The following is a 27,585-nucleotide window of genomic DNA, read 5'->3' on the forward strand; positions in this document are numbered from 1 at the left end:
AGAAGTTTGGGGTTTTAAACAATAGTGGAAGTAGCAGGCCTTTCACTGCGTGGGTTAAGAACAAATGCTGTTACGAGACATTTACCGTGTAAATATAAATTCCACTGCACGCTTGAGAGGTGGGACAGCCATAATATAGCTCAAACTGGCATGAAACTGCAGCTGAGACAGGAAAATGGAGCGGTTAATATAAAACCTTGTGATCTTAAAAAAAAAAAAAACCATGAGCACACACAAGACCCAACAATCCAAAACGATTGCATTTTTGATTTAATAAGACTTTAAATATTACACTGTAATAAATATTAAGAAACATTAACACCAAGTAAATGCACCGCTGAATACTTACGAGCAATACAAGGTGAAGGCCACAGTAGTATTCACGTATAATGAAACGGCAGATCTGTAAACCGTTTTGTGCGCGAGTAAAGCTTTCATCTTGGAATGTTCGAAAACCTAGTGTCTTATTACAGTACTTTACATACACTACACATCTTAAAGGCACATAAACTCCATCAACTGCAAGTTTTGTGCCCTATTTAACCGCGTCTGCAATTCTTTTTTTTTTTTACATAAACAAGGGGGAAACACAACAAATTGTGTTGCCACTGATGATAAAACCACTAGTATATATATTATTTTTAATCTAAGTAGATTTTTCTGACGCTATTGGGTATGGATTTAAATTTAACTCTCTGCAAAAAACTATAGATTGTTTCTTTCCCCACTTATGAAATGCACCTACAAAAACATCATTCACGAATCGATGTGTCATTTATCTCTTCTAGCTTTGTCAGAACAGTTTTGGGTGCTTTTTTCCAGGAAGATCTCCCTTATTTTGTCCAAGCAGATTTCTGCCGCAACCTCCGTGTCCTTGCACAGCTGCGAAAGGCTGAGGAAGCCGTGCGGAAGGTCCTCCACCACCGTCAAGCTGACGGGCTGGCCCATGTCTCGCAGCTTCTTGGCAAACATCACAGAGTCGTCCAGTAAAGCGTCAAGGGCAGAGGCCTATTTGGAAGAAAAAACACAGGTCAGGAAACTAAATTAATTTATCAATTAAGGGACACATAAAACAATACTTACAGATATAAATGCTACATGCTATACATTTACAGGAGGTGATTATATGTGTGCAGCGTCACAGATTGACACTTATTAATGACTAATCGTTAAAAGATATTCTAGAAATTTATTTTGCACAAAAAGGAGCGGGGAAGTTGTCTTCCTCACCACTAAGTGAACAGGGGGCAGGCCTCGTAGGAGGCTGTCAGGCGCCAGCAGCGGTGACACAAACGGGTTCCTGATGATAGGGCAGGAGGTCGGCTGAACAACCGCGAGGCATTTGGAGCGTAGGGGCTCAAAGCCCCCTGGGTAATCTAGATGACAATGGGAGTGTGGCGGTGAGGAATAGCTCAAATTCCTCTGCGTGTCCACGCCTGGGGAGTCTTTGTGTCTTGACGCTCGCGAGCCGGCTCCACTTGTGGGCCACATGGGATGCAGAAAGGACTGGATCCAGCTGGTTGCTCCCTGAGCGAGATCACTGAGGAGTGCGGTGGTCTCTCTCCCCAGAGCCGTCAGACTGCTGCCTCCCACGGCGGGCTGTACGGTCTGAGAGTCTACACCTAGGGGTAGAGAGGAATGGCGGGATGTGAAAGAACAAAAAGCAAGCGACTAAAGAATTAGCAGGATAAGTTCTACCAAAATTAATGCAAACATTATATAATAACCCTCACCCTGCCATGGTACACTGAAGAACGGGTGCTCAGTTATACAACTAATGTTGTAATCATGCCCACATTATCTGGTTTGCCCACAAATACATTGTCCATTTTGTTTTCAGGCATCATCATTAAGTCATCTCTGGTTAAATGATGTGTAAAAGAATGCACGCCTATTACGGCACAAACCTACCTGCATAGGCGTTGAGGCACTTCGCAAGAACACCCAAAGGTAACAGCGGGTCAATGAGCGTGAGCAAGCGGGAGGGCGAGGCGTCCGTGGTGAGCAAGGTGGCAGGGTAGGCGGCCATAATACCGTCAGGGACCCGGATACCACAGGTCATGGCCTTCATGGACACAGTAATGCACAGGTTGCCCCCAGCGCTGTCCCCTGCCAGAGAGACGCGGTCCGCTGTCGAACCTGGGACACAAAAATGAGGAGTTCCATCTATCCGTTAACTTGACTATTAAAATATTCATAATTAATGGTATTCATTATGGGTCACAGGCTCATTATATGGTCCTTGGCCACAGACACGAAGTTGGTGACCCCTGTACTATATGGTCAGAAGAATGGAGTCATTGAGTCTTAACAACACATTCCTGATGAATGTATTCGGACAAGTCCCCTTAATTCCCCCTGAATATTAATCCATTAGAATACTTCATGGCTACAGTCTAGTGCACAATACAAAGTCCATAAAAGCTTGGCTGGGTGAATGTTGTCTGCGAGTGCTTGATGCCTCAACGCCACTAAAGGGGAAATCCAGTGCTTGCATTAACAGTGCATCCAATAGGTCATGTAATACGTACCCTATTTTGACTATGTGATGTTAAATCCTCTCTCATTTAATCGTGGTTTGAGAAGATTTTTTTTTTTAATCGACAATTACGAATTTTCAGGGGCGCTGCTATTTCTGCGAGTCACATGATCTACGTGGGTGTATGTGACGTATTACGTGCCGTTCCAAACGCTCGATTACATGGAACACCATTATGCCCAGCACTGATGTCTCGGATTTATCTTCATCCGATGAAGAAATAGCAGTATCGGTTGATCGGGAAGACAAAGGAATCCTTCCATAGAGATTTGAACCTATGGCTGTAATTACTTGGAGGCCTACATAAGTGCGTAAACAAAGGCCCCCGGGAGCTTCGGGCCAGCAGCTGTGGATGGTTCTTTCGACGGGAATGACGCGGAGAATGACGAGCGAGCTCCAGTGGCGGGCCGCGGGCCGAGCTTTCAGGCGGCGGAGGCCTTTCGCTGAGCTTCGGCGTCCGGGGCTAACAGCCTCCGCCGCCTGGAACCTCGGCTAAAGGCCGCCACCGGAGCTCGCTCATCAGACTCCGCGTCATTCAATGGTGTCCCATGTAGTCGAGCGTTTGGAAAGGCACAGTACATGTTACATACGCCCACGTACATCATGTGACTTGTGAAAATGGCAGCGCCCCTGAAAATTCATAATTGTCAACAAAAATCTTCTCAAAACACTATTAAATGAGAGAGGATTTAGCATCACATCGTGAAAATAGGGTACATAATACATGACCTATTAGATACATCGTTCAAGCAGAGCACTGGATTTCTCCTTTAAACATTTTTGGATTGAACTAAAACAGAAACTTTGAGCCAAATGCTCTCAGGTCCAAGCAGTATTTAAAATGGAACGAATGTATGAATTTATTTCTCAAAACAGTTTCCCTTGACATTGATCACAGATATACTAACCAAGCAGGTGGCAGTTTTTCAAGGCCCAGCAGTAAGCGTAAAAACATTCCTCAAGCGCTCGAGGAAAGGGCGCTTCAGGAGATAGAGAGTAGTCAACGGAGAGGACAGGAACGTTCAACTCCTTCGACCAGCTTCGCAGATAATTCTGATACAAACCAAGACATGGAAGTCAAAACGTATTATCCGCTGCCAAATGAAGTGGTTAGAGGAAACCGCGATGGGCCATACCTCATGTGATCTGGACGTCTGAGCCACAAAGCCTCCTCCGTGGAAGTGAATGAGCAGCCACGGGGATAGGGGTTGCTTCTGCACCCACGGGAGATTGGATGCAGAGACAGAGGGTGGATCGCCACGGGAGAAAGCCAGGAGCTCCTCACTGTCCTGCAAAAAATGGAAAAATACACACAAAAGCTCCACTTATTTGACAAAAGAGAAATCTCACACATTATTAGTATTGGGAAGTGTTTTAAAATGCTGACTTTTATTACACACACATAAAAATGTTGATATTCCTAAATTTAAACAATGTACACAATCAATTTTTTAATTGAACTGTACTGACCACTCCGATGTAAGATCGGAACAATGAGCTGTGACACTTAGGGCAGGGGTGCCCAGACTTTTTTACCCCAAGATCTACTTCTTAAAGATCCAACCTCTCGCGATCGACGGATGGCTGACAAATTTTTTTTTTTTTTTACTATGACCAATGATGAAATAGAATGACCAAGTCTCAGAGATCTACCCACTACAAAAAATGCAAAACATTTATTTTCAAGTATATTGAGGATTCTATATGTTGTTGTTTGTGTGCCTTGCATAACCACATGAACCAATATTACACAACATTATTGACTTCAAACATTTTTTTTAACTATCTGAGTTCACGTTGATGATCACTAAACGCAATCATGAAAATGCACACCTGGGCTGTGTCACTCACATCAGTGGATTTGTCCAACTGCAGTGAGAAACACTCACAATCTCCGATGTCCTTCCACACATCAGCCATGGCTTCACAGCACCTTTACAGCTGCAGAGATTTTATTGAAGATAATATTTCCGCCTTATTTTTAAAACATCGAAACAACGAGTCAGCTATGCCTCATCTCTCCGTCTTGAAAGGACTTCTTGTTATTAATGGTGATGTGACGGAACCAGGAACGAATGCCGGCTTTCATTGTTGAACTCTGATGTGTGAAATGTGACTGCTGTGCGTCCAAGTTGGGATTTTAGTTCGTTCACTTTTCTCATTCTCAGCTTGCTTTTCGGCGGAATGTTGGTGTCGTATTTTCCGTAAAGGGTTCAAAAATGCAGCGACACATTCCGCTACACTGGCAGCTGAGGCAAACGCACTTCAAAAATGACATCGTTAAAAATTTGGGCGCCTCCCATTCCGTATGAAAGTGATAGGTTTTTGACTTCTTTACTCCAGCATCCATACTCATGTTTGTTAAGATTTCTTAAGCAAGAGCTCAAAATAGGGGGGAACTCACTGACAGCGTGTTTTCCTGTACTGTCGTTGTTTGCACATGCGCGGTGAGCTAAAGTAAAAAAAAAAATACGGCTGATGTCTTCTTTTTTTCAGCACACCGTCGCGATCGACCGCATTGAGCACCCCTGCTTTAGGACAACACAAATTTTCTTATCCACGTGATGTTTCACCTGTCCTTCTCGAATCTCGTGGGAGATCAGACGCATATGGACGGGCCCAGGACCCCAGTGGGCCAGCGGCGGTGACACAGTCGCAGACAGATTGGGGTCTGATGCCAGGGGGAGACGTAATGGGACAGGCGGTATTGTAAGAGTGAGGTTCAACTGTACAGGGTGAGAGGCAATTCTACTGAAGCCCTGAGGGGAGAACAAAAATAACAGAGGAAACATAATGAAATCCTCATTTGGACTTCAGGTCAAAAAGAAGAAGAAAGTGAGACAAGGATTAAAATTTGACCCTGCCTACTGTTAAAAGCTCAGACTCTGTGATGTTCCAGAAGGACTTCCAAAACTGCATGTCCAGGTTCTGAGTAATGCGTTCAAATTCCGCGCCACGCAACTCTGGATCGACGACGTACTTTCCCGATGTGAGGAGAGACAGGGCTGCCAAACCTGACAAAACACGGCGAGAGAAATTCTATCTCCAATGGCCAAGCATAAATAACTATCTGAGGTCAGGACGGAGACTCACCCAGTCCAGACTGCTGTTTACCATAAGTCTCACCGTAAGAGATCATGCTTATGACAATAGTCTGGAGGAACGGACGAAGGCTTGGTGAAAACTGTCCAAGGAAACAATGAAAGAGTTTTGCCTCAAAAGCGGGAAAACTTGTAACCTAAACGTACTTATTAACATCTTCATAGAATCAATGTAGTCAGTGCTGGCAGACCTGAAAGCCCAGGCACCGGCCATAGAAACAGGCTTTGTGCAGTGAGCTGTATTCCTGCACATATCTGTGGCTCAGGTCGAGATCCTGCAGCGAGTACAGTTGGCCAAAGTCATTGTCGTTGATCAGCCGCTTGGCGAGGTAGAGCAGCGCTCGCAGCTGGCACAGGGCGCTGCAGTAGGCCTCCATCTCTGAGGCGTTGTGGTGCGCTCTGAAGAAAGCGCTTTTGTAATTTGAGGCAATGTAGCGGCCCTTGTGAAGGATGTGCAAAAGACATGCCTGTACCACCTAGAAGTCGCAAGCAGAGAACAGAGAGTCAATCAGAAGTAATTCATACGTGAAAGAAACCTTAGAACCCCCTCCTCCCGCATTCAGTCCAGAATTTTGTTTTATTTTGTTTATGTGATTAAAGGAAAATTCCGGTGGTTTGGAGTAACAATGTATCCAATAGGTCATATAATATGTACTCAATCTTAATAATGTTATGGAGGAAATTTTTATCGACAATTACGAATTTTCAGGGGCGCCGCCATTTTTGCGAGTCACATGACCTACATACGCAGATATGACGTGTTACACGCCGTTCCAAACGCTCGATTACATGGGACACAATTATGCCCGGCGCTGATTTCTCAGATTTATCCTCATCTGATGAAGAAATAGCGGTATGGGTTGATCTGGGAGACGGAGGAATACTTCCATATAGATAGGAACCTGTGGGTGTAAATAATGTTCAGTATTTGGATGGTTCTTCAGGCAGAATGACGTGGGGTCTGACGAGCAAGCGAGCTCCCACAGCGTGAGAGTTTATGTGACTCACGAAAATGGCAGTGCACTTGAAAATTTGCTAATTGTTGACAAAAACCTCTTCAAAACACGATTAAATGAGAGAGGATTTAACATTACATTATCAAGATAAGAGTACACATTACTTGACCTATTGGACACATTATTACTCCAAACCACCGGAATTGTCCTTTAAACTACATCAGATGGTGCACACAGGCACAAGGGAACCCCTTAAGGACCCCGAGGTATGCTACAGCAGGGATCATAGGTAATTAATTAAACATACGATTTAGCTTTAAAAACGGCAGGGAATACAGTACATGAGATGTGTGTCCCACTCTGGACCACCTACATGTTTTGCCAAGACCTATTATATTATAATCAATTAGTTGTATTGTTCTTGTTTTATGTATGTATGTTCTATGTAATGTATTGGTCACGTCAAATACACCATATGACGACATGGCAACGAAAGACATGAAAATTTTTTTTCTCCCCCGCATACCTTGATCAGGGTGCGATACCCATTTCCAGGTGTCTGTGCGTCAAAGTCATAATGGTGGCAAACTGCAGTGAAGCTGGCGACCATAGGCTCGAGGGCCCGACCGTGTCCTTGAATCTGTTTCATGCAAACCACCAAGCGCCGGGCAACAGCACCGTCGGCGTGATTGGAAGGTCCGCAGAAAGCAGACATGTTTTCTTCACACATGGCCTCCAAGGCTGAAAAAGCAACCTTGAAATCCATGTCTGAGGCTGGGGGTCAAAGAGAGACAAGAGAAACTAATAAAACTTTAACCTTTTATATGCGTCTCCATAGCTTGGAGTTATGTCATATGATCACTCACTGTGTGTATCTTTAAAAGAAGGACTGTTAACCTTTGGGTAAACACAGACTTTAATGATCTTTTGACTGCAACAAAAAGTCATGTCCTGGCTTTGACAACAGACTTATTGTCTTATAAAGCCGGAGGGGAGCACTTTGAAACGAGGCCGTTATTTATTGCTTTGCATTTTGTATTACATTTTTTTAAATAACAAATCTTGTGTCTGTGTGGTACTAACAAACAAAACTCTATGTGGTGTGGATTTTGGAGCTTTAGTCAGGAAAATAATGTGAACTTCTAAATTCCAATGGAACTTTTGAAAATGAAGGCTAGATCCAAGTAAAAACTATGCATTCATGACTGTAAAAACAACCTAAAATAATAACATCACTTGAATGAACAAATAAATGTGGTAGCTGTTTTAGCACCTTGTTCATGATTATGATTGCTGTTAGGTAGAGTAATGTGAAGTAGTAATGTGTTATCAGAACTATTAATAAACTTGACAGTCTTTAAAATATGGTATGTCAACAATAAGATAGCATGATGATTCATTTATAATGTTAAGTTGGGCCATACAGTATTTGGGTTTGATTTCAATGCAAAAAAAATGTTATTTTAGTCTGTCAGGTAACTGGAAGAAGCAAAAAGCAGGATTTGAACGTATTTTAGGTAAAATATCGACAAAAGAGCACTGGGAGAAGTTTGATGAATTCCGACCCATCTTTAAATTACTGCATGATCTGATTAGTTTTCTAGAGTAAATCAATACATTGATTATGTGTACGACGAAGACAAACAAAACCCGATAAGTTCCCTGTGAACCTAATGACCCACGTTCAAAAACACATTTCGTGAAAGTCTACTGCATCCAATTTAACGAATGAAAAAAATAAACAACTTAAATTTGCTATTATAAGTCGAAATCTTGTTGTACTTATCGGATGTTTCCGGCAAAACGCCCGTTGACCTCAAACAGCTCATGTGAGTCACTGTCACTGCCTCTGTCACAGACTGATATTACTTTCCGTACTCATGCATGACAGGTTTTTGTCTACTAGTCTATCTTAAAACAAAACAAAAACACTCGCATTTAACCGACCATTTTTTTTTTAGCTGGGTTTTAACCACCTGAGGAGCAACCATGTTGCTTGTCGCGAAAACTTTGCCGGCCCGCCGAATCAACATGTTGCTTCCTATCGAAGTCATGTCAACACTGACCCGAAAGCCTCCCCTACCGCGTCATTTTCAAGACGCTCCATTTTCCACTCTGCTATTGGTGTCGAAACGAGCTCGTGTTCGGTTCGACTTACCGACGGCGGCGGGCATCCCCGTGACTTCCTCAACGGGGCGTCAGTGAGCCGGCGACAAACCGCCCAGAGAATGCTGGGTAAGGTCACGTGACCTACCCCCCCCCCCCCCGTGCTAGCATAACAAATCAATCTCCGGTCCCTCACAAAAGACTGGAAAGCGCATACGCGTCAAGCGGAATGTCGATTGGTTGAAGCCACAGGCCGCCATCTTGGTACTCCCAAAACGTGTGAGGGACATGATTCACAGGTTGGATTATGGCGGGGGGTTTTCTCAAAGTTTGGCATGTAGACTTAAAACTGGTCGCGTGAGCTTGACATTATTTCAGTTCTGTTAACATGAAGGATTTTTAATTCGATTCTAATTAGGACAAAAATTGCCAAGTGCAAAGGAAAGAGATATAACACCGTGACTATAAAGAAACCTTGCATATTACATAGGGCTCGATTTCAGTGACATGTACCTTTTCTCAAAATATGCACCATCATCATAACATAGCAAAAAAAACTATGCATTTTTTGTCATAAAAACATAAAATTCTAAGTCAATCAGTTAAATATATTTTTTTTAAATAAGGACTCGCAATGGGAAAATACATATTAAACGCATTGTTCATTTGTTGTCCCTGCGACATCCATGCGACAGAAAATTTAAACTTATTTCCTCACATTTGAAAATCAAATTCAATTTGCAGAGTTCTGTATTATGAAACTCATCAAAAAATTTCACAGAAAATATGTTTTTTGGCTTGTATATCCACTGATGAAGTTGTATATGAACTGATGACAACCATGACTTCCACACTTAGGGTACATGGGCATGAATGCGGGTGAAGGACACCCACGAGCGGGCTGTTATGCTGGGGAAGGACACCCACAAGCATGACAGTTCCTCTCAGGGGGAAACGAGCACCCCTAAGGCGGCTTGCGTGGCTCCAGCGGGCACTTTTTGCGAAAAACCGTCGGCCTATAAAGGTGAAGCAGAGAGTGAACAGTGAACAACAACAACCGTACACAAAATTTTGTTCAAGAGAATTAAGACCATCTGAAAATAATACGAAAAAAAACTTTAGAAACAAACTTTAACAGTGTCAAAGTAAATCTTTCATCTCACAGCCACGAAAGTGGTGATTAACGCAGTTCATCGCTGTCGCTGCACAGGTCGACAAGGTTGTTTTGGGAGTATCAAGATGGCGGATGGCGACTTCAGTTTTGGTGGCAAATGAGCCATCCGGTCTTTTTTTTTTTTTTTTTTTTTTTTTAGATCAGTGCTGTCCCTTAGGAATCATCATCAACAGGAAAGCTCACCAAAATCACACATTTGACAATGTTTTGAGTATACCACTACGGCTGTTAGTACTACTACTAGTAATAATATTTATTATTATAATTAATAATAATAATAACTGTTGTTATTATTATGATTACGGTTCATGCAACCGCATCATTGTTTCTAAATAGTATCTGAATGCTTTATCATTTTTACACAGTATGCATTTATGTGCCTTTGCAATCAAAATAGATTCAAAACAGAAGCTGTACTATATAGTATATTCTGCCCTTGGAAATATGATTATGCTTACTACTAATTACAATTTAGCACTGTATGAGAAATATTTATGAAATATTTTCTTCAATGTTGTGGGTGTAATTAAGTTTGCATTGCTGTAGAATTGTACTGTGTCGTTCTCTTCTGACTGCCGTCATACAAATAGAACCCATTTAGAATGAACAAAATAGCAAATTACATAATATTTGGTATCTTATTTTTCAATTACTATTGCACATTAAAGAGTTGAGGCAGAGATGAACCCGTTAACCGCAAAGGGTCATGACTGACTTTATGTAATCCAAAATTGAAATAGACATTTTATATCACACCATCCAGTGGATGATTTATAAATATAGTGGCAGTGGCTTTCAAATTAAAGACATATTTTCGAGCCACCGCTCGGACGTCATTAACTTTACCCAAAAGGCCAAAGACCCGGCATGCGTAAAAGGATTAAGTCTGAAGATTATATTAGGTGGCGTGCATTTCAAAGGTCACTTACAGAGCCGACAGTATGTTGCTTCAACATGACAATTACTGAAACTGTCAACTTGTAAACACGGGCCTCTATTTCAACTGGTCTCCATGCAGGTGGCTGCTCGTCCCCACAAATGCTACTTTGGAATTTGACATTGTAAACAAAATAAAGTAGACCTGTCCTCATGCGATACATTCAAGTGCGGAAGACATTCCTTTTTATTTGTTTTACTGAGCTCCGCACAAATACTATCTTTGAGCTCATCATGTTTAAAGATTAACAATAGTTACAGTTATGCTGATAGGTCTTGACGGTAGTTGTTTCGTCAAAGAAAAAAAACATGGCAATAATACATATTGGGCAAAGCAGTAAATCAATGACCGATACAGGATGTAATTCTTCGGGAAATTCCAGGTGTATTTCTTGGATTGCAGGTATAATACTGTACATCTGATTTCGAGAACTTCACTTGGAACTTATTAACATACAGGAGAATGTTTTGGGTCTCAGTCTTTGTGGAATAAAACCAGTAGGTCGACCACAGCACGTGAATGCAAATTGCAGTTCGTCTGATCCAATCAGACGCCTTCGAGCTCTGCGTTCATTTGTAAAAGTTTGCAATGTATGAACAACACTGAAGACAAAGATGAAAGTTGGCAGGATTCCCATTGTTTTTGATTCATGAAACAAATCACCATTCCTGATAAATCTACACCCTAAAATTCAACATAATCAAATATAATTTCGTTCTTCAGCATCTATGTGCTTGTTCACGCAATAACCAAGATTTTTATAGTACTCATTATTATTTTATATTGTATATATATTATATCCATTCAACCATTTTCTTTGCCGCTTATCCTCACGAGAAAAAAAAATTGAAGCAAGAATGTTTAGTAATATCTAAATTTGCATGTCCCTATGTTATATTTTTCTCCATTTTACGTTTATGGGCTGCATAAAAAAATAAATAAACCAAAAGTTACTCTCGATTTTTTTCACTGAATACTTACATTTACTCAAGTAATGATATGGGGAAGTTTTTAATTTTAAGTTATAATATTTTAGTCTAGATTAAAAGTACACTTAGGGTTCTGGTCTCCTGGATCTGCAAACTTAGTGAGTCAAAAAATTAAACTCAAGGTTGATCTTTGTTTTTAAAAAAAATGGCAAAATGTTTTTATTGTCGAATTTATCAAAATAAGTCCATCTATCCATTTTCTACCGCTTAATGTATAAAATGTATTTGAAAGTAAACAACATTTTAAAATATTGTTTTTACTTTTATTAAAGGAGTCAAATCAATACATTTACCGGTCTTTTGCTTTTTTTTTTTTTTTAACAATTATCTGTACTTGTACTTGAGGACAGAATGTGAGTATTTTTTTCACCCCTGGCCTGTACATTAATAATCCTTATTAATTTTACAACAACCTTGACATTGGGGTTGTTTGCATACTATGAGCTGTACTAATAATATAATAATTATATTCTGACCTTCACATAAGATATAATACATATTAGAAACACCTTGGGGACCACTGCAAATTATAATAACAATAACAAATGTGATTAAATTGGAATAATTTTTGATACAGCTATGATATATACAGTGAAAACTGTTCCTATTTTTGTATCATGTGAGGTTGAATTAAATATAAAAGAGCTCTAGAATAAATGAAATCAATATCAAAGATACTTTTTTTATAGGTTCAAGAGAAGAATGAATACTTACGCTTCCTCAAGTAATGATATGGGGGAGGTTTTTAATTTCATTAAATTAGTCTAGATTAAAAGTACACTTATGTGAGTGCATATACCCACCGCTTGCCTGAATTATATTATTAAAATGAGTCTTTGAAGTGAAGTGAAGCTTTACCTGGATGCTCCAAGCTTTGTGAACTTTATTGAATGGTTTGTAGATCATTCGTCCTAAGCGGAGGCCACGATGGTAAGACTGATCTGAACTCAGTACGAGTTCACTTTTATTCATGTCAAAACTCAGCCTGTCCAACATTTTACCAGTTGAGGCTTAACCTCAAAGGTCAAAACAACTCGCTGATTACCTCTGACCCTGGATACACATTTTTCTCGGCCCGTCTTGGCACAGGTTAACAATCGATGCATGTAGTTTACTCATAAACTGTCAACAGAGATGCCGTGCTAACAGGTTCCCTTGAAGCCCACGCCAGCCAGTATGACGAAAGAGAACACCAGCATGGAACCGAATGTGCTGCTGTTTGTATGCCTGGATGTTATTTAGCGAAGTCCAATATAGGGATGGGTCTGCAGGGGTGTAACAGGGCACGTCCTGCCCTGAGTGAATTTCTCAATTTTTAGTTTTGCAATATTCACTGGTGATATTAAAGAAAAAAACACTTTTTGAAAACGTTTTATTTCTTATCAGCATTATCCTTACACACACACACACACACACACACACACAAATTTCAGTATACTGGCAGATACGTTGAGGAGATGTTTGATTTAAATAGTTATCTTCCCATCAAGAAAATCCATATCGTAAAATAGTTCTTTAATTCAATATCTGTTCACTCACGTGCCGGAAGTCATAAAATAAATACAGTAATTGGGTTAGGATGTAAATAGTAGTAAAATTTATCTGATGGTATTTCACCAAGTATTGTCGCTGAGGAAATCACTGCACGCTTTTGTCTCCAGGAAACACATTCAAATATTGACTTAGAACACCCTCCTTTGTGTTTTTTTTTTTCTTTATATTGCTTGTTTGAATTGTCTAATGTCACATTGCAGTGCAATATTAAAATTTCTGGGAAGACGTGAGTATTTTTTTCAGCTGCAACAACCCCACAACCTCAGAAAATAGTAACACGCACCCCAAAAGATTCTCTCACACAACAATAGACTTTGCCAATTTAAAATGTAATTAAGGAACGGTGGCAAAATGGCTGATAAAAATCAAGGAACTGCACGTGCCAAGAAAGTTTCATATCCTAAACGCACATACAAACTGGCAGTAAAAACTCATCTCGTAGGAATGAGAAGACAAATGTCCCGTGGCCTTCCTCCTTGATAATCTAGAGTTGAAGATTTTTATTATTCAGCCAGGAGGCTGTTAAACACTGCTACTTTCAGAGCATATCAAAATATAACTGCAACTAAAATACAGAATCAGCTTTATTGGCCAAATGTTTAAAAACACACGAGGAATTTTTCTCCAGCAGTCGGTGCTGCCCTGGTACGACATTCAGAGCAAAGAACAACAAAGTAACTGCACTTATATATTATATATGCAGTTCATATTGCAAATGATACTCACAGATCTTATATATGATAATATATATGATGATAAAGTTATCTGGTGTTGCATGTTTAGATTTCTCCAACCAAGGGAATTTTATTTTTCAATTTTTGAAACTGTACAACCTTTTTGTTTTGCCAATAAAACTACATGTGTATATCACAATGATAGACGTGCCACATATTAGAAACACGTAAGGGAATGCAGAAAAGTACTTCAAAGTCCAGTTTAAAATAACCGTTGAAGTTATAAAGTAACTTTAACATGAAGTTTATAGAGCACCTGTGGCAATAAAGGAGTGATGGGGCACCGATTCTTCTATTGAATAAAGTGGACAGACTAGCTGAGCCAGGAAGAAAGTGGGAGGAGACAGACAAGCATCAAGATGGGCTGAACCTCACCTGGTGTTAAAAAAAAAAAAAAAAACTGTATCCTTGACTGACTGATGAGCCACAGGGGCCTGCCACTGTGCTCATGACAGATAAAGATGTGGACATAAGGCAAGAGAGGAAAGATAAAGCGAGCTGCACATCAAGGAGGAGACATAAGAGGGAAACTCTACTTCATTTTGAGAATTTCTGTCAGGTCCAAAGAACAGTAAACACAGTATGTCGACTGTGGGGTGGTTAACGCTTTTATTTTGCATGTTACTGATGTTGGGGCAAGGACTGAGCCTGCCTCGCATGGTCCGTTCTGAACACCACGGAAACGCGACCCAAACAAGAAGCGATCACGGAACGACATCCTCAAGTCCGCACACGGGATCGGACTCTGGTCATGATGCGACGGAAGAGAGTCATGGTCACGCCGATGGTGGTGGTCACGAAAGTGAGCCCATCACGACTCTACCCATTGTGTCCTGGAAGTGGAGCCACGTCTCTGTCCCATACCTGGTGGCTCTGTGGGTTTTGGTCTCCTGGATCTGCAAACTTAGTGAGTCAATTTAAATGTCCCTCGTCCTGTTAAATTGAAGGTAACACAGTGATTAAACCAGACAGACTCGAACAAAGAGATACAGAACATGAGCTGTATGAAAAAAATTACTTTTCACAGTTGTGAGAATATACAAAACCAGATACTTTGCTCCTGTGCTTATGTAGATTTTCATGTATCTTTACATTTACCTTTCTACGTTTTAGGTTTAGCGCTTATACAGTATTTTAAAAAAACAAAAAAAAGATATCTGTACTTTCCACTCTTTAATTTGCCAAAAAAAAGGCATGACAGACTAAAAAAGATCCAATAGAATAGGGGTTCTGTCTGCTTCTGTTTTTGTTTTTATCATTACCCAATTTAGCATTTTTTTGTGAGTGAATTAACAATGTCAGCAAAGAGATGGGAACATGTTTTGAATCTTAAAATTCAACGCTGGGTAGATTTTTGTTTATCAAAAATAAGTCCATCCATTTTCTACCGCTTAATATATGTAATGTAATTGAAAGTAAACAGCATTTATTTTTCATTTTTTTTTACTTTTACTAATCTAGTCAAATCAATACATTTACCGTTTTTTTTATATATTTTTTTCTTTACAATAATCTATACTTCTACTTGAGAACAGAATGTGAATATTTTTTTCACCCCTGGCCTGTACATTAATAATTCTTATTAATTTTACAACAACCTTGACATTAGGGTTGTCGTTTGTATACTATGAGCTGTGCTAATAATATAATAATTATATTCTGACCTTCACATAAGATATAATACATAATAGAAACACCTTTAGCAATAACTGTGCCTTGATGTTATATCTACTGTTTTTTTACTACGATATTCTTCGATTTTTATTCTATTTTATTGCACCTTGCGCCTTGTGGAAAAGCACTCATCATTTCGTTGTATGCACAGCATTTATTGACATCAAAGGCTTTTGATTTGATTTGATTGAACACTGCAAATTATAATATCAATAACAAATAAATTGATATTCTTGTCGAATGGTGTCAGTGGAGACAGCACATTTGTCTTTAGAGTAATTTTTGATACAGCTACAGTATACACAGTGAAAACCTCCCATTTTTGTATCATGTGAGATCATAAAGAGCCCTAAAATAAATTAAATAAATATCAAAGGTGCTTTTTTATAGGTTCAAAAGAAGAATGAAACTTGATTTTTGCCAGTCAGGGGCTAAGTCCAAAGTAAGGATCTTGGGGACAGGGTCTACTGTGGATCGTGGAGCTTTTGGGAATATGCATTTTGCTATTGAGGTGTCTGTCCTATTCCTGAGGTTTATGACACTGGAGGAAGTCCAAGTACCTGTCAAAGACTTCTGGTATCTCGTGACCAGCGCCAGTGTTTTTGTGTGTACACGACAAAATGCAAACCACTGTGGACACTGTAAATGACTGCATGTGCATGTGCATCTATGTTTGTGTATGTTTTGTCAGACATAAATGAGGGACTGTGGTCTTCCTTGCTACAAATGATAAAGGATTTGTAGAGGTCAATAAAGACAATGTTATTCTGCGTATGTAAAGGGATAAAAGCTACATGGAAGTTGCAACATATTATGTTGTCATAGTTTTAGTTTCAGTAATGCTATTTCCATTGTGTTTAGAAGAGTAAAGGTAATAAGGGTATTTCCCCCCCCCCCCCCACCCCTTCAAATACACCAAAACACAATAAGAACATTTGTTTCCAAAAAACTTAGAAAATTAACAAACTAGTACAGGCGACTATAGCTCTGCTGCAATTTTATTGCAATTTAATGAGTATTCCGGGCATTTATTCGACCGCCTTATCTTGAAAGTAACTACGGGTGCAGAATGTATGACCGATGTACAGTACTGTAAAGCCAAACACCAATAATATGTGCACATCACCCTCACTGTTGACTTTAAACGCGCCCATCCTCATGAGCTGAAATCCGGACAATGACACCAATTTTCCCAGATCTTGTTTCCTGCTCAGGGATTTTACAATGCTTGCTTTCTTCACTTCTTAGCATTTCAGTCAAGTCATGCTAGGTTGTTTTTCCAGACCAATCAGCAGCATACTGTATATATGTTTGCTATTGATTTTTGTTTTAGTTTGCTATGGTACTAATTACTTGTTTTCCCAAGTGATTCCTTTGGAGAAATGCACAGTCATGCTCTTTCCCGTTTAGTAGTAATTATTCTAATAAGGAAATGCGTCACCTTTGTTATTGTTTTTTATTTGTCTGTGTGTGTTGAGATGATATTAAGACCACTGATTTATGCTCTACTTACCCAGTGGCCCACTGATCACATTTGTTTTATTGCAGTCAAATCTGTCTTGGAAGTCTCTATCACAAAAAAAAAAAAAAAAGCCCCAAATGATTCCTTTGGCCCACAAAAGCTACCAAATGTGTCTTTTGTTTTGCTTATTTTAGTTTGCTATCAGATCAGCAATCACATTTACAGCCCACTTGATTTATACAGTCCATCAATAATGACACATTGAACCGCAAATCCCAGCACACTTCCCGTTTGTTAAATGTCACACAGTAACCCGTACAAGTAGCTACCGATACAGTCAAATCACCTTTATCTAACTTTACAATGCACATCCAAGCTCTATTTATAACTCCCTAAGATGTCTACAGGGCCGTAGCTCTTTCAAAATGATTGATGGCGTCTAGTTAAAGGCCAGCCATTATTCAGGAGATTATTTGAACACTAATTGACAAGGTTGATGCTGAAATTACTACACTACAATTAATGAGTCGTGCCACTAATGTTGCAATGAAAACATTATAAACACTCTTTGTGTAATGCTATACAGTTCAAACACTGCAACCACAGCCAGAATAATTAAGAGTATTAAATCTAAAGTGAGTGTATTTTGGGTATAGTTTTTGGATTAGAACTCATTATGGTTTGAATACATGGTTAGGTACAGATGTATCGAATCCAATGTTAACACACATCTTTACAACAAAAATATAATCTAATTCTAATTAATACGCATCCGTATTATGTCAGATATGATAAATGTCGTAAATTGCACACCTGTGTGAGAGCTCATGTGACACACGAGCAAAGCTTTCTAACAAAGCTTTTGTGCCTTGTCCTGCTCAAACAGGACGGGACAGTTCGCCAAATAAAACATCCAGTCATAAGGCTGAAACTTGCGAGAATCAGCACTTTATGAATCAATACACTATACAACTGTACAGTATGTAAAAACAAATGCAAAGGACAGATATTGCAGTATTGGCTAATCTACATTTCGTCAGATGTGTACATGTACATGGCGCACCGAGCTTCTTTCTTTATGTAGTAAATGATCAAAGCAGGGACAATTTTTTTTCTCACTTTCAGCTCATAAACTCCTTAGTTAGTCAATTAGTTGTCACCTGCATCTCCACCCCCGCATCGTTTTTTTTTTTTTTTTACATGCAGAACAGAGGTCACAATTTTATAAGGATCACGTTGTGATTACGCACATACTTGTCATCCTAAAAATGTACAAAAAGTCTACCTCTTTCTTCTGTCTTCATGTTTTATTCAAGGGGCTAATGTCAATCAAGCAACAGTAAATGACTAGTTTTGCCACCTTTCGTGGGACATACATATGTACATACCATTTAATATCATTAATAGTTGGAGGGTGGCCAGTCAGATAAAGTGTTGTCATCTACAGCAACAAATTTTTTTTCGTAAAAGGATCTTTCTGGTGCAAGTGAAAACGCGACCAAATTTTCTCCATTATCTATTCGGCACTAATAGTTAAGATATTTGGTAGCTATTGAAAAGTTTTATTCAGATTACACTATAAAATGAATGATCTTATTGAACATAAAGCTTTGTCAGTTCTTTTAAAGGCTTAATTTTTAATTCCAAATAGCACTTATTCTTCACCTTTTTTTTTTAAATATTGCAGCTAGGGGAGTTTTAACTAAAGATTATGCAACAGCAGCGTCAATCATTACTCAGCACAAACCTGCAGGATGAAGCAGTTGAAAAACATCCAGACATCCGGAGCTATTCATTGAACATCCATCAAATTGCCCGGTAACACTTTACTTATCACTTAATCCTCCACTCTGAGAGCGTCAAGGTAAATTTTGAGACCGGAAAGGGTCGGTGGGTGTTTCAGGTGTGACTGAATAACTGGACACCTTTTTCTAGACAGTCGTCACACTCCATTGCATCTCTCAACCTTGGTTATAGAGGAGACACTGAACATATAAAAGGCTGAGTTCTGGATTCTGTCCATTCCATCACCAAGGATGCTTATGTAGATCGAAAAATGACAACTCAAAGCAAGTGGAGACCGCGTAATGACAAAGATCGGTAAAAAGGAGTGAGTAACAAGGAAGAACTCCATTTCATCAAGATAAAAAGAGAAAACGAGCGTGACATACGATCTGACTCACATCGCAGGACTTTGTTTTTCTTTCGAGAGATTGATTTTTCTCACTTTTGCTATTTTCCTGGCCAAATGGAACGACGTGGACATGCACACATTTGGCTTCTGGTGTTCATATTGTTCATTTGTTTCATCCCTGGAGTCACAGTGGAGAATGGGGACCAGACTCTCGCGCGTCCAAATTCTAGACTCAACGCCAGTGATCATGGGCACCCTTCCGCCGTCAACGGAATACCCATCGTGTCATTTAAGTGGCATCACATGGAGACTCCTTATCTAATTACATTATGGGTCTTTATTGCTTTTTTGGCGAAACTGGGTATGTAAAAAAATATTTACTCATTAAAATATTGCTTTACAATCATTGCTCTAGACTCGTAGATCCACAGAACTCCCTGTATATAGTCACGTGAGAAGAAAAAAAAAGCACAGAGGCAGACACACCTTTGATTTCTGTTATTAAAGATGATGCAGGAAACTTATTGTCAGAAATAATAGCAATGGATTTTTTGTACGTATTTTATTGTTCAACTGTTTTCTGTCCTCATCAGAAAACTTTTATTTTGACAAACCAACATCTGACACTGATGATAAGAATATTGATCTAAATTTAAAAAAGAAGTTGTTCTTTTTTTTAAAAAAAAGCAAATGTTATTCAAATTTATTCATTGCAGCACTGTCTCAACAAGGCCTTTGGTTTGGAAGAGGTTCATACTCAAAAATACAATCATTTAAATTTAATTAAAGTCATGCTACAATGTGATGAAAGATATTCTGTCATTTTGGGTCTTGTGCTGGCTATGCTGCAAAAAGATTTCAATTTCCGTTTAGATTTTATAGGCACAAGAACACTGAACTCATGGGTGTAATAAAATATTTAATTGTATCATAGGAGTGCAGCGTGAGCAGGGAAGTTGTAAGCATTGTCCACCGGCTAAATTAAGTCCGAAAAACACTATTATCTATACAATTCCTAATGAATGCAACACCTCAACACAAATCATCACCGCTGACATAAATCAACATTTTGAAATTTTGTGGCTATTTTACAGGTCACTGGGCTTGATTATTAAGCCATAAAGTCAAGCGACCTCAACCAAACGTCTGTTTAGTTATGCAAAGGTATTTGTAGGCATTTATGCACACAGCCACAATGGTTAATGATATGCCAAGGACAAAAAGTTCAACAGTTGATCATTTGCAAATTTTTTCAAGCACGTTTGAGTTGCCTTTTTTAAGATTTATTTTCTATGCTGTTTCTGAACTTGAGTCCGGCGGCAAAAGACAATGCTTGAAGTTGATTTTAAGAGACTCCCTTAACTAACCCTGAAGATTTCTGTCCCAAGAAACATTTCTATACCTAATTCTGTAACATTTCGCTATCCTTCAACAGTCATTGAGGCCAACCATCATGTGACTAACATAATCCCAGAGAGCGCCCTGCTGATTTGCTTCGGCTTCATCCTCGGTGGCATGATCTGGGGAGCAGACAAGGTCCAGACCTTCAAGTTGACCCCAACCGTCTTCTTCTTCTACCTGCTGCCTCAAATCATCCTGGATGCAGGCTACTTCATGCCAAACAAGCTGTTCTTCAGCAACATGGGAACCATCCTGGTCTACGCTATTATTGGGACTTGCTGGAATGCTGCTAGCGTGGGCCTCTCGCTGTGGGGATGTCACAAGGGAGGAGCCATGGGTAAAAAGAGAAGACACTTGTGTGGACTTAGTAATAAAGCATCTGCAAACTGAACTGCTCTGAATTGTTACACTCTACATACTGTATACTGTATGCCCAGGTCAAAGTTATACGTCTTGTCTTAATAAACCGAGAGTAAGCACTGAAAAACTATTTTGCCCTATGACCTCTTGCAGGCGATCTGAATATCGGCCTTCTGCAGTACCTTCTGTTCGGCAGTCTGATTGCCGCTGTGGACCCGGTGGCTGTCCTCGCTGTATTTGAACAGGTCCATGTCAATGAGGTCCTCTTCATCCTGGTGTTTGGAGAGTCTCTCCTCAACGATGGTGTGACAGTGGTTCGTATACTTCATTCTACGACTGCCCTTAAACGTGAACGTGTCTGAACAGGACATTGTACCATATAATTGTGCTAAATATATTTCTGTCTCTTCTGGTATGTACTGAACGACTCTATGAAGGACAAAAAAATCATTTTGCTTTAGCGGGACACACATTCAATAACTCAATAATGAACTCATTGAACCACATCAATGTGTCATACGCACCTACCACAGCAGAATTTGCCCTCAATAAAATCATAAAGAATCTCAGACACTGCGCATAACTCTCAACCGTTAATTTGACCATGCTCATGTCATTGACATCGTGCGCTCTTTTTGGGGAGAAAAGAGTTTATACTCCTCAGCAACTGTAATCACACTCTCACTCCTGACTCCCTCCTGTGTATGGAGTGCCACAAGGCTCTTGGCTAGCACCCTTGTCGTTGCTTGGCCAAATAATTTGTTCTCATAAATAGAGCTCTGTCTTACTTGGAAACCACCTTATTACCCAGAACATGTAAATAATTCAACTCTACTTTTCTTACTCTAGGTGCTCTTCAACGTATTTGATTCATTTGTCTCCCTGGGAGGATCCCAAATTGATGCTGTGGAGATCATCAAAGGAATAGGTAAGGAGTTTTCATGAAACGGCATGCAAACATAATGTGAAATGTTTGAAACAAATGTTCTCCCTTTGTCTAGTTTCCTTCTTTGTGGTGGCATTCGGCGGCTCCCTGCTCGGCATGGTGTTTGGTTTGCTGCTCTCTCTTCTAACCAGATGCACTAAGAACATTCAGATCATCGAGGCAGGCTTTATCTTTGTGTTGGGGTACCTCTCCTACCTCACTGCTGAGATGCTCTCCCTCTCAGCCATTCTTGCGTGAGTGCTCTTTTAAACAACATTGTGCGATTTGGTGAAGGTCTTCACCAACCTATTCATGATTTCTGTTGTCCTCCCTCTCTGTAGAATCGTTTTCTGTGGCGTCAGCTGCCAAAAGTACATCAATGCAAACATGGACGAAAGGTCCGTCACCACAGTCAGATATGCCATGAAGGTGCTCGCCAATGGGTCAGAAACCATCATATTTGTCTTCCTCGGAATCTCAGCCGTTGATAAGACGTTATGGGTGTGGAACACAGGCTTTGTTCTCCTCACACTCCTCTTCATTTTTGTATATCGCTTCATTGGTAATATATTTGTTTGTTATTAAGTCATTTTTTTATGTTAATGTAACAATTAAAAACGGTTTTCCTGATTGTATACAACAGGTGTGTTTTTCCTAACCTGGATCATGAACAAATTCCGCCTGGTGCCCTTGGAGGTGATCGATCAGATTATCATGAGCTACGGTGGCCTGCGAGGAGCGGTTGCCTATGGCCTGGCAGTGATGCTGGATGGGAGCAAGATTGAGGAGAAGAATTTAATGGTCTCCACGACACTGATTGTAGTTTATTTCACTGTCATCCTTCAGGTAATAATTTTAGGTGTCATTTCCCAGAATAATTGTTAAAAGACTCTTTTTAACTGATGACCCCTAATGTTACATCTTTGTGTTCCAGGGAGTAACAATGAAACCTCTTGTCACCTGGCTCAAAGTAAAAAGAGCTGCAGTATGTGATGTCACACTTATTGAAAAACTGCAGAACAAGGTGAATTTAAGAACGCATCAACTCTTGTCTGTGTTGAAATAAACCTTGGACCATTACAGAATTTCTGTTCTTCAGGTCTTTGATCACATGCTGGTCGCCATCGAAGATATATCAGGACAAATTGGACACAACTACATGAGAGACAAGTAGAGTAACATTTTCATTAGCATTTAACACTTTAATTTACTGTAAATGTTTGCATAAACCTGTTATATTTATGCTCTCTGTGAAGGTGGAGTCATTTTGAGGAGAAGTGGATGTCTAGAGTTTTCATGAAGCCCTCTGCAAGGAAGAATCGTGACTATGTCTTCAAAGTTTTCCATAAACTGAACCTTAAGGATGCCATGAGTTATGTAGCTGAGGTGTGTGACCTAAAAAGGACATATTTGCTGCTATTAGCTACTTACCATATAATTGTTAAGAAAGATTGAAAATAATATTTATGCTGTTTGTGCAGGGTGAGCGCGATGGATCTCTGGAGTTTATCCGCAACGAATCTGCATTTGTTGACTTCAAGAAGTATGGGGAAAAATTCCCAGTGGTGATGCCAGACATCATGGCTGACATGGCAGATGACCATGGTACCATGTTGCCTATGGGGTGAGATGAACTTTGGAATCGACGAGGAAAAAAACAATTAAATTAGAAATTCCTGGTCTTTTATAATAATACATTTGAGTGTGGCCTGACATAACTGTTACGGTTTTACCTTTGTAGACGAAACCCTGTGCCATCAGTGAGCTTGGAAATGCATGAACAGACACTAAAAGGTGTGAGGGAAGCAGAAGACATCAGCAGCCACCATCTTCTGCAACAACACTTGTACAAAGGAAGGAAACAGGTAGCATGTTCTATGTGCACAAAACACAGCAAAGCTCCACCTTCTGTATGGAGAATGAACTGTGCACTGACTGACTGACGTCCTTTCTAGCACCGACACAGGTACAGCCGTAGTCATTTTGAGGTCAACAAGGATGAAAATGAGGTGCAGGAGATCTTCCAGAGGACCATGAGAAGTCGTTTGGAGTCATTTAAGTCCGCAAAGATGGGTGTTGCTCCGCCAAAGACGATAACCAAGCACCAAAAGAAAGACCAGCAACAAAAGGTCCAGCAGAATTGTGCCATTGAGTACCATTTTCAAGCTTAATCCAGCCAATGTCCGTGTACTGTGCCTCATAAATCACCTGGAGCCATTCGCGATTATTAACAAATGTATTAACGTGTGCAGAGCACTAAAGGTGTGTTTTGTCAATCGAAGTTGGCTGTAACAAGTTTTGCCCTTTGCAACCAATCAGTTAATGGAAAATACTGATGTTATTCTGGGCCTAGCTGACTGATTAGGAAGAGAAACAGTCTTATTATTAATATGCAGTAGTATAAGTTTCACTGGTGACCATTGCTGATTCTGAAGGCTCTGAGCAGCATATAGACACTGAAATCGGATCGTACAAACATCTACAGCTGAAAGCAGTGCAGCCAAGTGAAGTGTTAAATGTGAAAATTATAGACATTTGGGAATTAATTAATAGTTTTATGGAACAAATATCCTGTGACTTGACGGCGACCAGTCCAGGGTGTACCCTGCCTCTCACCTAAAGACAGCAGAGCTAGTCTCCAGCTCCAAAGTGAGGATAAAGTGGAATAAATTTAAATGGATGTCTGGAACAAATAATTAATTTGAGGTTGTAAATGAAAGTCAGATCTTCTGATTTTGTGTAGACCAGGAGCTGATAGTCCATAATCGGCTACATGCAAATAACTTTTAGTTTTTTTTCTCATATTGCAGATGTCCTCTGGAAAACCAAATGATAAAAGTAAAACCTACCATTCTGGTGATGAAGGTTTGTATTACTGCTCCACACGACAACAACAAAAACATCAAGTGTATGGTTAACATCATACAGTATGTATTTCCTAGTGACTTTTATAACATATTTTGTTTTAGATTTTGAGTTCTCAGAGGGCGACAGCGCATCTGGCTATGAAGCATCAAGAGACTCCATCGCCATGAGGGTCACCTACACAGCTGGAGGTAAAATGAACCCATCACCTCAATTGTTTTTTAATTTCCAGACTAGTAAAAAACTTTTTTTTTCACGCTCCAGCTGGAATTGAGAATCCAGCGTTTATGCCAGATCTGGACTCAATGGCGCCGATGCAGATCCCGCCATGGTTAGCGGAGGCCGAGCTCGATAGCGGCACGGTGGCTCCTTCCCAAAGGGCCCAAGTCAGCCTGCCGTGGACCCCCAGCAACCTGAGACGCCTTGCCCCACTAAGGATCAGCACTCGCTCCACAGACTCATTCATGCAAGCTGACACACCACCAACACAAGACAGGGAGGAAGAGGACTTTCCTCCGCCATCAACACCACCACCGCCACCGCCTTCTGACAGACATGGTGGTCACATGTAGCCCCCCTGTTCGTATCGTTAACTTGGCTGCCAAAGACACAGAACCTTTACCTCAGACTTTGCACTGTCTCCTGTCAAAATATAGTCAAGGGAATGTTTTTTTTTTTCTCCCTATGAGACTGGTTAAACTCGAGCCTTTATAACCTTTGTACTCTTGACATTTTGACCAAACGTAGCTTCATCGACAACATGGTGGACGACTGGTTAGCGCATTTGCCTCACAGTTTTGAGGACCAGGATTCAAAACCTGGCCCTACCTGTGTGGAATTTGCATCTTCTCCCTGTGCCTCCGTGGGTTTTCTCCAGGTGCTTCGCTATCCTCCCAAATCCCAAAAACATGGATAGGACGACTGAAGACTTTAAATTGCCCGTAGGTGTGAATGTGAGTGCAAACGGTTGTATATGTGCCCTGCGATTGGCTGGCAACCAGTTCAGGGTGTACTACGCCTCTCATCTACAGTAAGCTGGGATAGGCAAGAGCACACCCGCGATCCTCGTGAGGATAAGCAGGACAGAAAATAGATAGCTGTAGCTTAATTTTCCCCGTTTCCTAAATACACATGGGAGATGCATGCATGCACACTGGCATGATATTTATCTAACGTGTTAAATATTATGATGCACAATATGTTGTTTCAAGTGCCAAATGCACAACCAAACATCTTATCCAAATTGTAGAAGCGTTTTTCAATGTATGTAATATGTACAGATTTTTATTTATAAAAGTAATCCATTCCATCAAAGCAATGTGAAGACTAGAATGCAGCATTAGATATATTTGGATCTGCATTTCTTTAAACATGACCGCCACCACTTAAGATGAAACAAAGTATGAAGAGCTAAACATCTAGCTGCCTTAATGATTCAGGCATGTATTTATTAACAAATGTTTTTTTGTATTCACAAAGGAAATTGAATCTCAAATATTTGAAAGAAAGTCAGCAGGAATTATTTACTGTAGCTCCTATGAAAAATCATGCACTTTGACTAGTTAAAATATTGAATTGTTTGGAACTGGATGTATTTTTTTATTATTAAAAAGAGGGGAAAAAATTGAGCTGTTGTTTTTTTTTTTGACACAATTTGTGCAAATAGGGTTACAAATGGTATCAATTTCCTCTACATGACACAAATGAACCAAGTACAGTACAGTATGAGTAATTGTTTACAAACAAAGCAGTATATTTCAGGGTACCATCTGTGTGAAAGGGCATTGTAACTTCAGAAGTTGTGGTTTTTTTTTTGGAGGAGGGAGGTCACACATTGTCCAAATAGTCTCATGGAAATCAATTTCTTCTCCTTTAAATAGATTCTACTCTACACTAGTAACAAGCACAAGAGGCAAAGACCAAAAGTCCTAAGGAAAAACTCAAAACTCATTTGGGAGAAAAAAAAAAACTTTGAGAAGTGGGAACAGATGGCGGAATCCCACTTCCACGATGAACAGACTCCAACTGATGCCTAGTGGGCAACGTTTTTCACATAATATGATGATGTACGATCATAACTAAAACAGAATATGAGTCATTTTAATGACATGAAGTGCCACAGGGAAAGTCAATGCCCTCCACAGGAAGTGGTCAAACAGGGCTATGATTGGCTAGGAATTTCTTCTCCTTACTACAGTTTAGGCTAGTCAAGTAATTTCCATCTACTGTGCTGTGGCGATTTAGCGTACAGTGCGAGATCATCAGGTGCTCCATGAGAAATTATCATGATATTTCATTTCAAGATGATTGGAGAAGGCAACAAGGTGGGGCAACTGGTTAGAGCATTGGCCTCACAGTTCTCAGGAACGGGGGTTCAAACCCTGGCCCCGCCTGTGTGGAGTTTACATGTTTTCGCGCCGTCTGTGTGGGTTTTCCCCAGGCACTCTGGTTTCCTCCCACCTACCCAAAACATGCATTAATTGGAGACTTTAAATTGACCCTCGGTGTATTGTGAGTGCGACTGATTGTCAGTCTCCATATGCCCTGCGATTGGCTGGCAATCAGTTCAGGGTTTAGCCCGCCTCCTGCCCTATGACAGCTTGGATAGGCTCCACCACTCCCCACGAACCTTGTGAGGATAAGCGGCTCAGAAAACGGATGGATATATATATAT

At 40.1% G+C, this 27,585-nt stretch overlaps 2 protein-coding genes across 8 annotated transcripts; one reads left to right on the forward strand and one right to left on the reverse strand.

Annotated features, from left to right (window-relative positions):
* Positions 1–277: 277 nt before the first annotated feature.
* Positions 278–8,888, reverse strand: lipea (lipase, hormone-sensitive a). 6 transcript variants are annotated; one of them, XM_061803917.1, is made up of 11 exons: positions 7,463–8,372; positions 7,123–7,370; positions 5,832–6,116; positions 5,633–5,723; positions 5,408–5,553; positions 5,113–5,298; positions 3,676–3,828; positions 3,448–3,592; positions 1,912–2,139; positions 1,231–1,622; positions 278–1,008 (listed from the first exon to the last, which is right to left on the reverse strand). In XM_061803917.1, exons 1-11 carry the CDS (start codon positions 7,542–7,544, stop codon positions 772–774), a joined length of 2,193 nt encoding a protein of 730 aa, XP_061659901.1. In that variant the 5' UTR covers positions 7,545–8,372; the 3' UTR covers positions 278–771. The 6 variants fall into 6 exon arrangements, with proteins under 6 accessions (XP_061659901.1, XP_061659981.1, XP_061660064.1 ...); XM_061803997.1 differs by lacking the exon at positions 7,463–8,372 and adding an exon at positions 8,755–8,888 and having other exon boundaries at positions 279–1,008; XM_061804080.1 differs by lacking the exon at positions 7,463–8,372 and adding an exon at positions 8,663–8,765 and having other exon boundaries at positions 279–1,008.
* Positions 8,418–27,506, forward strand: LOC133491737 (sodium/hydrogen exchanger 3-like). Of its 2 annotated transcripts, none has more exons than XM_061803412.1 (16): positions 8,418–8,425; positions 20,796–21,098; positions 21,275–21,435; positions 21,971–22,049; positions 22,123–22,300; positions 22,388–22,608; positions 22,690–22,892; positions 22,981–23,070; positions 23,146–23,216; positions 23,303–23,432; positions 23,528–23,670; positions 23,788–23,911; positions 24,002–24,175; positions 24,857–24,911; positions 25,016–25,102; positions 25,176–27,506. In XM_061803412.1, exons 2-16 carry the CDS (start codon positions 20,876–20,878, stop codon positions 25,481–25,483), a joined length of 2,247 nt encoding a protein of 748 aa, XP_061659396.1. In that variant the 5' UTR covers positions 8,418–8,425; positions 20,796–20,875; the 3' UTR covers positions 25,484–27,506. The 2 variants fall into 2 exon arrangements, with proteins under 2 accessions (XP_061659396.1, XP_061659314.1); XM_061803330.1 differs by lacking the exon at positions 8,418–8,425 and adding an exon at positions 14,437–14,997.
* The last annotated feature ends 79 nt before the right edge of the window (positions 27,507–27,585 follow it).

The sequence above is a fragment of the Syngnathoides biaculeatus genome, chromosome 1 (genome assembly GCF_019802595.1).
Source record: "Syngnathoides biaculeatus isolate LvHL_M chromosome 1, ASM1980259v1, whole genome shotgun sequence".
NCBI lineage: Eukaryota > Metazoa > Chordata > Actinopteri > Syngnathiformes > Syngnathidae > Syngnathoides > Syngnathoides biaculeatus.

What these genes read in the sequence shown, in the direction of transcription:
- lipea (XM_061803917.1), bottom strand. Translation starts at nt 7,544, where the DNA reads ATGACTTTTTGTTGCAGTCAAAAGATCATTAAAGTCTGTGTTTACCCA. An exon ending in ACGAGATTCGAGAAGGACAG is followed by an intron (nt 3,829 to 5,112) that starts GTGAAACATCAC and finishes CATTTTTTGCAG; the next exon opens with GACAGTGAGGAGCTCCTGGC. An exon ending in GTGCCTCAACGCCTATGCAG is followed by an intron (nt 1,623 to 1,911) that starts GTAGGTTTGTGC and finishes CTCTACCCCTAG; the next exon opens with GTGTAGACTCTCAGACCGTA.
- LOC133491737 (XM_061803330.1), top strand. Translation starts at nt 14,673, where the DNA reads ATGTCGACTGTGGGGTGGTTAACGCTTTTATTTTGCATGTTACTGATG. An exon ending in TCACAAGGGAGGAGCCATGG is followed by an intron (nt 21,099 to 21,274) that starts GTAAAAAGAGAA and finishes GACCTCTTGCAG; the next exon opens with GCGATCTGAATATCGGCCTT. An exon ending in TCCCTCTCAGCCATTCTTGC is followed by an intron (nt 22,301 to 22,387) that starts GTGAGTGCTCTT and finishes CCCTCTCTGTAG; the next exon opens with AATCGTTTTCTGTGGCGTCA.